Source organism: Furipterus horrens, unplaced genomic scaffold, assembly GCF_987537825.1.
Source record: "Furipterus horrens unplaced genomic scaffold, mFurHor1.1.pri manual_scaffold_3, whole genome shotgun sequence".
Classification (NCBI taxonomy): domain Eukaryota; kingdom Metazoa; phylum Chordata; class Mammalia; order Chiroptera; family Furipteridae; genus Furipterus; species Furipterus horrens.
The window spans coordinates 106,446,247-106,458,930 of record NW_028327173.1 but is presented as its reverse complement, the minus strand read 5'-3'; the positions used below and the strand labels follow the sequence as shown (position 1 = coordinate 106,458,930).

The following is a 12,684-nucleotide window of genomic DNA, read 5'->3' as shown; positions in this document are numbered from 1 at the left end:
CTTAGTACCATACTTCATCCACACTACCCTGGGAGTTAGACATCATGACTATTTCCATTTACAGAGAGGGACTGAGAGGCCCCAGGAGTTTTAAGTGATTTGTCCAAGGTGCATAACGGCTGTTGTGAAGGCCACAGGGAGGCCAGCTGCAGCTTCATGGAAAGGTGTCCTTCCTGTTGCAGCTTCACTGCTGAGGAGGAGCTGGTCCCAACAGCAGTGAGCACTTGTCCCTGGATCTATGCAGGCTAGGTGTCAAGTGAGCCTTGAGGAGTTGCTGGGCATTGATTCTTGGATGCCAGCACCTCAGGGTCATGAGGTGAAACCATCAGGGTGCAGGGAAGACTCCTGGTCCCTAGGGGCTCTGGGCTGTGGACCCGGCAGCCTGTACCTGTGGCTACGTGAGGCCCTGGGGATTGGGCTGACCCCAGGCCTGTGTTCCCAGCCATCTCCTGCTGCCCAGTCATTTCCAATTCTCCTTTCCTGACTTTGCAGCCAGAGGGGCCACAGATGTCTCAGGCGCAGGCCCTGAGGCTGGCTGATGGTCAGCCTGTGGCTGTGGTACAGTCAGTGCCTGGGGCGCACCCTGTGCCGATGTACGCCTACTCCGTCAGAGACCCCTCCTGCAGGCAGGTGAGTTCTCTCCAGTCCCCGCCTCCCATCCTGAGATCCCAGATCCCACCTGAGAATCCAGATCTTGATCAGCACCTGCTTTATGCCCTTGCTTGCCCTTGGCTGCCCTGTCAGAAAGTTCCTCTCTAAGTATATGAGCCACTCGCTGGGGGAGGCAGAGGCCTGCAGAGGCCCGTGGTTAGCAGGCAGGGCCAGTGTACAGGGCAACCTGGGAGGGCTTTCTGTGTGGGGAGAGGCAGGCTCTGCCACAGGCCTCTGCCACCCAGTTCTGGGTCTCTGCCCACCACCTCAGGGCCCATGGAGGCTCCTGACCTGGCACTGTGACTCCTCACTGCATAGGAGGTCTCCACTACAGCCACACCACAGAAGAGGAAGTCCTGCCAGACTGAGTGCCCCAGGAAGGTTATCAAGATGGAGTCAGAGGAAGAGAAGGAGGCCAGATTGGCACGGAGCTCCCCTGAGCAGCCCAGGCCCAGCACCTCCAAGGCAGTCTCACTACCCACGCTGGAGGGAACCCCCAGCCCCGAGAGCCACAACATCGGAAATGAGGAATTACTGCTCAACAGCAACCACAAGGCTGGCGACTCTGGGGAGGCAGGTAGGGAGGTTGGGGGCAACAGAGGCTGAGGCCTACATTGCTGTCCTCCAGGGCCCCTCTTCTGCATCCTGACCCCACCCAGGAAGCCCAAAGCCAACAGCTGCCCTCAGCTGCCACCAGATGGGGCAAGGAGAGCCCACGGTTGGTCTGTGGAGTGAGTTAAAGCTTTGCTAGAATTCCAGTGTGGGGAACATGAGAGGCTGAAGCCCACAGTTCCTCAACTCCTTCCCCCAATACACTCTTACAGAACCCAGCACCATGCCTCTGCACAACATGGGTCTCCCCAAGCAATGTTTGTTTGGTGGGTGCCCAGCATGCTCCCAGAAAGGACTTAAGTAAAATCCATACCCATCAGTTCCCAGAGTTTTCTGCAAAGGCCACAACTTAAGTCACCTCATTTGTCCTAGACATCTTTTTTTTTTTTTAAGTATATTTTATTGATTATATTGTTACAATAGTTCCAATTTTTTTCCCCTGTCCTAGACATCCTTTATGGACACTGCCAGGACCATAGAATTCTGGAATGTTCTCATTCTAGGTTCCAACCTGAGTCCTGACGCAGTTCACACACCAAGCCCTAACTGATACTTCTTGCTCACAAATGCAATTGCTAAATCAGAAGGTTTTATCTAGGTAATAGGGTGTCTTTTAACTTGAACATCTTAGCTCACGGGTCTGAGAACTGGAATTCACCAGCGTGCTTCTTTAGCATTGCACGAGGTTCCAAGGCAGCTGGTGCTTGTCAGGCAGCTCTGCGAGGAGCAGGTTCTATACTCAGGCCCAGCAGCTGAATTAAGTGTTCACAGATGACACAGAAGGCAGTCTTGGAAAGCCACTGTAAATAAGCAGTCCACATAGGCACGCACACTGAATATTGACAGCCCCTCTTGCCCACCACATGTCACCCACCCAGGCCACTGGAATGTAAGGGTTTCTACGGGAGCACAGGTTGGAGGGAGGAACGGGCATTCCCATCGGGGCCTGATGCTGCCTCCCCGCCTCATTTCAGAGGAACGCATCGTGGTGATCAGCAGCTCAGAAGACTCGGATGTCGAAAACTCGGTGAGTGGCCCAGGACTCCTGCTTCCCCCTTTTCCAGGTCCCAGGGAACACAGTCACAGCAGGTGTCTCAGACCTGCCATGTACCTGGGGTATTTTCTAGCAAGGCAGTAAGTCCTGAACTGTCCTGAGGACAGTCTCCAAATGCCAGCTGTGGGCCTGGACTGCCCCAGCCTTCCTGCCAGATGAGGGGCCTTCAGTAACCATATATTCTCTTTAGAAGTGCCAATAGAGCGCTTCCTTCTAGAGCTCTGTTTTCTGGACTAGCCATTGCCTTTGTGGGGAGCTTCCTTATGCATTGCTGTCCTCATAAGTCCTCAAGGAAGGTGGATAGTAGTGAGGGCCAGTGCGGGGTGTGAGGGCACAGGGCAGCGCCACGCAGGGTCCACACAAGCAAGTCTCACTCCTGGTAAGAAAGAACTTCTATAATGGAACAGCGGCTTGTGGGTTATGACCCTTCTGTCCCTGAGGTTTGTTAATGGAGTCTGGGCAGTCACCTGTCCAGGAGCAAAGGGCATCTGAACAGTGAAAGGTTGGACTGGGTGGCCCCTGAGTCGCTTCCAGCCCTCAGTCTGAGGTTCTGTATTGGAAAGTGCATGGATCCCACGGAGACCACAGCGCCATACTCCCTGCCAGCCCACCCTCTGCTCAGAGCACAAGGAGCATCCTACACCAGCTGGGCCTCCCGTCTATCCCAAGTCATACGCTGCCGCCTGACACGGCCTCCCCGTAGTCCTGCCATGCAAGATGCCATTCCCGATGCCAAGTCTCCCAGCCAGCCACCTGGGCACCAGGAGCATGCCACCACCCACCATGGGATCAGCTACCTGTCCCGGAGAACACAAAGAGCCACCCGCCTTCACCACATCTTCCGCCTGCCGCCCAAAGTCCATCGTGCTCCCTTGTGGACTTGTCCTTCTCCTGTGGGCCAGGCCACCACCCTTGCCAACTCGGAGCCTCCCAACCATCCTGCCAGTCCCCAGGAGGATCGCACTTGCTTCCAAAGGGCCATCGGCCAACTCCGACAGGCGAGAAGGGCAAGGCGGTCTCTCGGCCACTCCCTCCGGGGATCCCCCCATGTAGCTTAGTGGCTCAACAACTGATTTGCTCTTCCTCTGTCCTCTGTGTCTCCCCAGCTTGATACCTCTCTCAGGCGGGGCGGCGCAGAAGGCCAGTCACCCCAGAGTCTGGGGGCAGGAATCTCCCCCCAGGATTCTGACAGGACCCCTGTGGAGAACCCTCAAACCCAAGTCACACTAGAAGTCCTTCCAAATGCATCCCCATCTCTGGCCTCACCAGAAAGGCCCTCCACCAACCTGGGCCCCCCTCAGACAAGCCTCTGAGAGCCCCGAGTGCCTCCCTCTACGGGTGCTGGCCACCATCTTGTAACCTTGTGGCCAGTACCTAAGCCCGGCACCCTGTCCCCATCCAGCCCGCTGCCAGCCCAGCCCATACACCCAAAGGCCCTGCAACAGTAGGCATTCATACTTCTTGGTCAAGGAGCAAACCAAGGAAGGATAGACTCTGGGCAGGGAGACTCCAGTCCTCTTCAGCTGAGAGGACATGACAGATTTAGGCCACTACTCACATACCTGGGCCTATGCTCAAGGAAAGGAAGCTTCTCTTGCCTTTTATACATCCCACTGCCCCACTGCCCTACCCCACACCTTTCCACTGGGCCCCTGCTAGGATCTGAGACCATGAGGGCAGGGACTGTGTCGGTCCCGGGACCTGGCCTGTGTGGTTGCTCAATAAATGTTTGTTGAAAGATCACTCTTGCAAACCCTTCCTCCATGACCAACAGATTCCCTGCTGGACTTAGCTCTTCCCTACAGGTGGTTTTTGTCACCTCCCTACACTGAAACTTGGTTCTCCTGTGGGGTCACTATGTCCTGTTTCTCCCACAATCTGAGCATCAGAGGTAGGAGGTGGGGTCAAGACCCTCTGTACCTCGTGGGCTGTTTCAGTCCCACCATCTGGTAAGACCTCCCGTGCCTTTGAGGTGAACCCCACTTTCCCTAGCTCATATCACACGTCCCCCAGCTTTCCCCACACAGGGAAGCCTGGCGCCTGCCTCCTAAGGTTCCTCTCCCTTCTTCCTGGGAAACTAAAGCTTCCACCATCCTGGCCTCTCCACTCCTTGACTTCTTGAGGGTCTTCACCGCAAAGCCACCCTAGGACCCTCACCATCACTGAACTGGCCCATTCAAGACTGACCAGGGCCTCCACTCTCTCCCTCCCAGCTCCTTCCTTTACCTCCAGCCGGCAACGCCCGCCCACCATTTCAGCCAATCTTTCATCAGGATCTCCGCACCCTGCCTCCTCCTGGCCTCCTCTTAGCCTGCCCTCCAAAAAAAAGCACCCTGGAGGGATTCATTAGCTTGCCTCCTCACTGCCACATGGAGCCAATTCTGTTTCAGAAAATCAACGGGAGGAAAACCGCAAAGGATAGTCTAAGGCGCACTCCCAGCCTCCACCCCAGCTCACTGCACCTCCACGGCCTGAGCTCTGGCTCCTCATCCCCACCCACACTCCTGACAGTGATTGCACCCTCTGCCCTGGGAAGACTGTGGGAACCCTCAGATGGCGAAGAAGCCGTCGGTATCTTGCTATCCAATATTCAATCACAGATTGACCTGACCCCCTCACATTCTTCCCCTTGTCCTGTGAGGGTGGAGGAACATGACCTCTTGCTGGGACTCCTCCTCTGTCCTGGCCCCAGCACCCTTGCCTCCTTGGGAGCTTACCCCATCTCCCCGTCCTCATCTGCATCTTCAAATACTTCCACTTCCTTACAGGCCATGTCTAAGCATGCCGAAGGAAGTCGTACCATCTCAGAACCTCCTTTTCCTCTCCTCCCCGTATTTCCAGCCTCGGGTGCTCCTTGCTCCCCCCATGTCTCTGCTCCCCCTCCCCCACAGTGCCTATGGAACCCTCCCTGCCTCCAAGTCCAATGGTCCCCTTCAGTCGTTGCTCTTGACCAGCCTTGGACCCTCCCGAGAGAGTGCTTCCCCTTGGTTCAGGAGGGCTCCCCCCTGCAGCCCGACTGCTGCTCCTCTCCTTCAAGGTCGCTGTTCCTTTAAATGTCCCGGCTTTGGTTCTGGCCCCTCTTCCCTGTCCGTCTCTATACTCTCCTGTGATCTCAGCCGGGCTGTGTCCTCACTTATAGGCCAGCGGCTGCTGATGACAGACCAGCACAGCCAATGGCCTTCCCACAGCTGCACTCCAATGCCCCATAGAGACCTCAGGCTCATTTCTTCCTCTGATAAACTGCATCATCTGCCCAGTTAGACAAGCCGAGGCCCGGAGTGTCCCAGGACGTGCACATGCTCGTACACCTTTTCTATCCCTGTTCTAAATTCCTCTGAAACCTTGGTGCTTTTTTCCATTTTATAACCTTGGTAAAATTAAAATTGAGCCTGGGTGGAGGTAGAGGCCTGGGAAGGAAAGAGGAAAAGGCTGGCTACCACTGGGCTGACCAGACTTCTGAGGGTCAAGCAGAGGAACCGACGCAGCGGTGTCTGGGTGGTGAGCGTGTCGGTCTAACCCTCAGCTGTCGGCAAGGAGCCAGGTGTCGCCTGAGGCTCATCAAGGAAGGAGGGAGAAGCATGTTGAAGGTGATGAAGAATTAAACTTAGAAACAGCTGCTCACCTTTGAGACTAGGTCTGCAGGTGTGGAGAGAGCCAGAGGACAACTGCTTTTGTGCAGGTGTTCTTCGGACACACTATTACCAAATTAGCCATTACAGGACTCTCAAACTTTTTGAAAAACATTTAAAAGAAAACAAAATAAGTCCCCCCCAGTGCTCCTAGAGTAGTCAAAGCAGCTTGGAGGGAAGGGGCAGGATAACAATCCCTGGTGATCCAGGCACCTACATTGCCGTGTCCCCCATCTCTGTGGCCTTTCTCTGACCGTCCAGTGACAGTTGTAGAATACCAGCCTGCTAACATGCCATGCTTCCCAAGCGTACCAAGGCATGCGGGCACCCCCGCCTCCTGCTCGGGCTGCCGGCGCGTCAGCTGCTGGACCGTAGACAGTCTGGGGACTCTGGTGCAGACCTGCTGGGCCAGGGAAGAAACTGTGAGCGGGAGGGGCCCTTTGCAAAAGACCTCTCTCTTGCCCCAGCCAGGTGAAGCAACAGTTGGGTGGAGGGGCGAGACTCGGGTCTGGCGGTGGCCCCTTGGGTCAGCAGTGCCTCTGCTATGGGCCCTGTGTTACGACCCAAGGCAGAAAAAAAATGAGTGTTCTCACCACTCTTGCAACTGATGGTTGGCCCCAGGGCCTGGCAGCCCAAACACCAAGTGGAAGCAGGAGGGAGCCTAGCAAGGGGTGTGTCCCAGTGGCTGTGGTGACCAGTGGAAGGGAGGCCTGTGGGGAGCAGTTCCTCCAGGGGAGGGACAGTGATGCGGGTGGGTGTGTGTCAGAACAAAAGGTGCTTTGCTGGGAAGAGGGCAGCTGGGTCCCCCGAGGGCAGCAGCAGTCTGCAGAGGGGCAGTGGGGCCACAGGTGTGCTAACGAGGTGGGCCTTGTCCCAGATACAGGTGAGATATCTCTGGGGCCTTCCAGACTTAGCAAGAACTGGGGTTTTATACCTGCAAAAACCAGCAGTGCATGTGTCTGGGCCCAACTGATCCCAACTGTTGCTTAGGGTTGGATGCTGAGAAAGTCCCACAGGAGCTGGGGACTCTGGGTAAGCAGTAATGTCAGATACTACGTACATTATCTCCGGGTGACTAGATGCTGAATATCAAAGGCATTGGCTCCTGTCTGGCTGATGCCCAGACATGGACTGAATCAGTAATTAGGACAGTGTGTCTCAGCCCTGCCTGACACTGATCACTTGGGGTTTTACCAACAACAGATTCCTAGGTCCCATCCACAGAGACCCTAATTGAATTGGTCTAGGGTAGAGGCTGGGCATCACGGCTTCTTCAAGCTACTCAAGGCAAAGGAGAGAACCCTGAAAGAACTGGGGGTTCAGTTGCACATGGGTGTCAGAGAAATGGTGCTCAGAAGTGTGTGCCTTAGCCTTGAATGGAGATGACATGTACCTCCTGGGATAGCACCCAGAGGGGAAGGAGAGAGCTGGATCTTCCTAGATGAGCCACCTAGACTTTTGGTATAGCCATTAGGCCTGCTGAGTTGAGTTGGAATATGGTTGACCTGCTCAGCTGACCTATGATAAGAAGTGAAATACAGCTCATGAACCAGACTGCATGTGTATCCTGAAAAAAATCCTGGATCCCCTCGTGGCTCCGTTTGAGAAACAGTTCATTAGCCAAATATAATGTTAAAAAAAACACATTCCAGTATTTAATTTGCATCTTTCAAAGGGACCCAACTCATAACTCACAGCAGCACTTCTTAAATTCCTCTGCTGCTTTCAGCTCTCCTGGGTCCTCAGAGTGTTCCCCCACTGCTCATTTTCCAGGCCTCACACAGGGACTCACCCACCCCCACTTTGTTTCTGCCCCACCCCTTTCCCAGCCAAGCAGACCTTTCTCACACTGCCCCTCTCTCTGCTCCCCACCCATTCAGTTACCCAGATTGCGCAATAGGTCAAGGTGTGGAGGGGTCGGGGTGGAACGGGCGGGTTTTCCTTATTGAACAGGGGTAGAGAGGCATTTTGCACCAGACCCTCAATGTGCTGATTGCCCTTCTGTGAACCCTGGGCCTTTAGAAAAGTCTTTTTTTTTTTTTTTTTTTAATGTGCCAGTACTTTCCAGGGTGAGGAAATTGAGTTACAGGTGACTAGAGTTCAGTGGAAAATGTTCCTGTGGGACCAGCCCCACAGAGAGACCATACTTTGTGAAAGGCCAAGGGCAAGAGGAACCTGGGAGGATGAGGAATCAGAGCTGGGAGATGTAGCTTGCCTCCACTGACAATCTCAGCAGAAAAGAGGTAGTGCCCTTTCATTAAGGGAGCCTCCACAGTCTTCAGGAAGTACAGGACAGAAGACATTTCCATGACTGTGAAAGAAAATGACCCCAGGACAATGGGAAGCTCTAATAATGAGGTTCTGGTAGCCATCATAAATAACCCCGGTATAAAGATTGGGGAGCTGGCCCAAAGATTAAGTTGTGCCTCTCTCCAGGGAACTGAACTTGGAAAAAAGTATCCTAGAAGAAGATTCTGGCTCTAAGGCCGGAAGAGACATGGCAGAAGGATGGAGACAAGTGGAAGCCCTCAGGGCCACTGCAGCGGCTTTTGCACTTATGTTTGGAGCAAAAAGAAGAAGGAATAGAAAGCTCTGTGCACCATGTCAGTGGATGGCAGAGAGGACTCAGCTGAGGGAATGACTCTTCAGCCATTGGTGAGAGAGCTGAGGCCCAGGTGAGGGCATAACAAGGATAGCGGCTCTCCACCAGCCCAAGTGTGAGAGCGCCGCTGCCTTACAAATGGAACAGGCTCTGGGAGGCTGGAGAGAAAGGCACTGGGTTCTCCCATGGGGGAAGAAGGTGGAGTCTCCACCTTCTATCACCAACTATCAACTTCAAGGAAAATGCTCTAAAAGACTACTTACAAAGGAGGGAAGGAAGCCAGGACATCGAGGCAGAGTCAGAGCCAGTTACACAAACAGCCTTGGATGCGTGGCTGTGTGCAAGGCTTGTGATGAAGTCTCTTACTAGGGCCTTCTGTCTAAAGTCCTGGAGCTCACAGGCTTCTCTGAGTAAAACCAGCTCTAGATGGATTTGTAGTGAATGTTTCTATCAATGACTGGGAGGAAGTTGGAGAGCCTGGGGTAAGGCTATGAAATGCAAACAAAATAAAAATCAGCCACTCCCAGGAAAATCCAGCACATTTTACCTGTGGTTAGTAATGATTTAGTTGTTGGCTGAAGTTTTGTTCATTAAATGTTTCACCTGGAAAATAGAAGGGCCTGGAAGAATATGCTGATTACCTCCTAGGCCAAGGACATTAGTCAGAGGCCTCAGATGGCCCCAAGTGGGACCAACTCCATCAACCAGCCAGAGGCAGTCCATAGGAGGAAAGACCAAGGCCCACTCTGGACTGTGTCCCAGCAGGGCCCCCAGCCAGCCCTAGGATGCTGGCCGTGTCCTTCCCTCCTCATCTCTGGCTAATATCCACAGGTGGCATTCACAGGAGGTTTTGAGCTGGCCACCAAAGACATCTAGGTTCGGCAGCTGTGCAGATAACAAGCAGTTAACTCTATATTATGAGAGGCTGCATCTAACTCCGTAGCCCCAGCCCCTTGGGAGCTGGGGCCCTTCCTCCACACCAGAGGCCTTTCAAACTGTTCTTGCCTTGGTGATCAGCCTGGAGGAGCCTCAGGCTTCCCTAAGCAGCAGCGGGCTCCTGGTTGCTGCGTGACAGCCTCTAGGCTCTGAGCTTTATCCCTCCACTGCTCTGTGTCAGTCTCCGTGTGTCCACCTCAGTGTGGTCCTCGAGGCTGAGCAGTCCACCCTCTCCCCTTTGTGTAGGACACTAGGACCTTGGCTGGCTTTGGGGACAACAAAAGCCAGGCTCCTGGCCCCTTCCAGAGAAACATCTGGGGTTCAAGATGGGACTCTTTCCTCCTGTCTCCAGTTCATGTTTCTCCTGAGTGTGCTCAGAAATGAAGTGAGAAAAGGCACTTCCAGCCCTCTGCTCCGTAGCACTGGCCCCTCCCCCAAGCCCCACCCCCGGCACTACTCCCCCCTGCACACACTCGCTCACAAGTTTGTGCTTTCACACAAACTTGTGTCAACACAGGATCACAAATTCACACCTCCCCTTGCATACCCAGATGCACAAACTTGTCCATGTGATCTCATCCGCTCGCTGCTCCTCTCTAATGCATGTACACTATCTGAAATACGGCCCGCGCAAGTGCACATGTACATCCATGTCCTGTCCTATGCACACATCCTTGTACACATGCACTCACCTGGACGTACACCTCCCTTCCCTAAGAACATGTCCTTGGGCGTGCGCATGCAGATGCCTGGGCCATACCTACTTGCTCATGTTCCCGCACACATGACTACATACCAGCACATGCTCGCCCTCTGGTCCCCTGACCTGTTGGTTTTCTGTGTTGCAGTCCTTCCTGGAGCCAGATGACAGCAGCAGCGAGTCCAGTGACCTGCATCTGGAGGGCCCCAGCTCCCTCAGGGCCCTAGATGAGAGCTTCGCAGACCTCCAGTCAGAAGACAGGCCACTGGTTTTCTTTGACCTCAAGATTGACAGTGAAAGTGGGTTCTCTGATGACCATCCCCACCCCTTTCTAGCTCAGTCTCTAAGTCCCCAAGATAAGTGCAGGCAGAGCCATCTGCAAGGCCCTGGGGAGCCCTGAACTCTGGTCAGTGACCACAGCTTGGGGAGGGGGTGGGGGGAGGTGGTACTGCATCTCCCCTTGGTCTCCCAGGTGTGCCACCTGGTTGTCTGAATAAGGCCAGCTGCCTTGACCAGCGCCTGAAAGCGTGACTCAAGCGCCCCTGTGAGTTCACCTCTGGCACGCACTTCTCTTACATGGAGAGCCTTGGGAAGACACCTCTAAACAGAAACCCAGTACACACAGGAAGTCACTACTTTGAGACCAGCAACTCAAGCCAGGCATTGGGCTGTGACTGCAAACTTCTGAGTACAAGGCCCAATCAACAGGGGGTTTCACAGGGAGGTCAAGAGAGTCAGAGTCACAGAGAGATAAGACCCCTTCTTCCAGAAGCCCCTCAACTCCCAGTCTGGGGCTAGCCTAGCCAGCCAGAAGCAGCAGGTAGGTGTTCCTACAGGACAGGGAAGCTACATGCAGACCCCACAGGAGGCTCTGAGCCACACTCTTGAGTACAATAGATTGGGCAGGTGTGCTGTCTGACCCAGGACTCCAGCTGGATAGGAGCCTTAACTATAGCTAAGATTGGTGGTACTGGAGGCCAAGGGCAGGAAGTGGAAGGCCAGGTAGAAACTGGAGGAGTCTCGAGGGTAGGTGGGTGAGGCTGACAGAAGAGCCATAGGAGGGACCTGGATCTAAAGGGTTAGGTGAACTCGGAGGCAGGCGGCAGGGAGGGAGTGGGTAGCTGGACTCCCAGCCAGTGAGCACAGTGTTTGAGGGCAGTAGACCTCCTCCCTGTCCCCAGCAGAGCTAGGGGCACAGTTGGAAATGTTCTGAGGCTGATGTTTGGTCCCTGGCAGCAGGCCCCAAGGTGGAGTCTCTGGATAGTGGGTTGGCAGCCCTGGAGGTCCCCCAACCCCACCCAGTGCTTCCCGTGTCCCTGGGGCCTCACCCTGCCCTTCTCTCCTGCCTAGCCCAGAAGATTAGGCAGCTGGCAGCTGTGAACCAGGAGAGCAAGTTCCGTGTGTTCATCCAGCCTGAGGCCTTCAGTATGTACTCCAAGGCCGTCTCCCTGGAGGTGGGGCTACAGCACTTCCTCTGCTTCCTGAGTTCCATGTGCCGCCCCATCCTGGCCTGCTATAGGCTGTGGGGTCCCAGCCTCCCCAACTTCTTCCGGGCCCTGGAGGACATGAACAGGCTGTGGGAGTTCCAGGAGACCATCTCCGGCTTCCTGGCCACCCTGCCCCTCATCCAGGAGCGTGTGCCCCGGGCTAGCAGCTTCAAGCTCAAGAGTCTGGCCAAGACCTACCTGGCAAGAAACATGAGCGAACACAGCGCCTTTGCCGCCGTCCTGGCCATGCGTGACCTGTGCCGCCTCCTGGAGGTCTCCTCAGGTTCCCAGCTAGCCCAGCATGTCTACTCCTTCAGCAGCCTACAGTGCTTTGGGTCCCTGCAGCCTCTGGTGCAGGCAACTGTCCTGTCCCGGGCCGAGGCCCGCCTCCTGGCCCTCCACAATGTGACCTTCATGGAGCTGCTGACCACACACCGCCGGGACCCACAGGGGGGCTTGAAGAAGTACAGCCGGTACCTGCAGGCCACCTCATCGCCCCATGCCTGGCCTGCTCTCAACCTGCAAGCTCTGAGCACCTACTTCAAAGGCCTGTTGGAGAAGCCAGCCTTGGTACAGGCAGAAGGCATCTCTACCCCTCTTGCTAGCCACAGCTTGGCCAAAAGGGCCTCCCAGCAGAGCTGAGAGGAGGGGATGACTGGCTTGGAATCTCTGGGGGACAGAGAGGGATGGTGTCCCTCAGCCAGGCCTTGCCCATCGCAACGTTCCGAGATCCTGGTCCCTAAATTCAGCTGGCATTTGGTCTAGAATAGTGCTCCTTCTTTAGGATCAAATTCCGCTTCTCTAAACACCCCGCAGAGAATGTTCCAAGCCAACCAGCCACCCGCTCCCTCCCAGAGCCACCAGATCCTTAGTGCATCAATGGGTTAATTCACCAGACCCCTGGACCCTCCCTTACAGGAACCAGAACCAGGGAGGTTCTGGGTGAAGAAGGCATGGCCTCTAGGCTCTCTAAATGGCCCCCATCTTGCCTCAACAGCCCAGCTTTCCACTTC

At 55.0% G+C, this 12,684-nt stretch overlaps 2 protein-coding genes across 4 annotated transcripts in view; both read left to right on the top strand.

Annotated features, from left to right (window-relative positions):
* The window catches only part of PML (PML nuclear body scaffold), a 47,810-nt gene extending 35,401 nt beyond the window's left edge, over positions 1-12,409 (top strand). For all 3 annotated transcript variants that reach the window (XM_090270025.1, XM_090270027.1, XM_090270026.1), the window contains exons 6-10: positions 493-630; positions 970-1,228; positions 2,238-2,290; positions 10,333-10,483; positions 11,535-12,409. In XM_090270025.1, the coding sequence (XP_090126151.1) occupies positions 493-630; positions 970-1,228; positions 2,238-2,290; positions 10,333-10,483; positions 11,535-12,313 (1,380 nt within the window). In that variant the 3' untranslated portion in view covers positions 12,314-12,409. The remainder of the gene's footprint in view (positions 1-492; positions 631-969; positions 1,229-2,237; positions 2,291-10,332; positions 10,484-11,534) is intronic.
* On the top strand, positions 2,420-4,060 carry LOC150015684 (uncharacterized). Its single transcript, XM_090270028.1, is given in 1 exon segment — positions 2,420-4,060. A coding segment is annotated over 1 exon segment (747 nt). The 5' UTR covers positions 2,420-2,883; the 3' UTR covers positions 3,631-4,060.
* Positions 12,410-12,684: the final 275 nt, after the last annotated feature.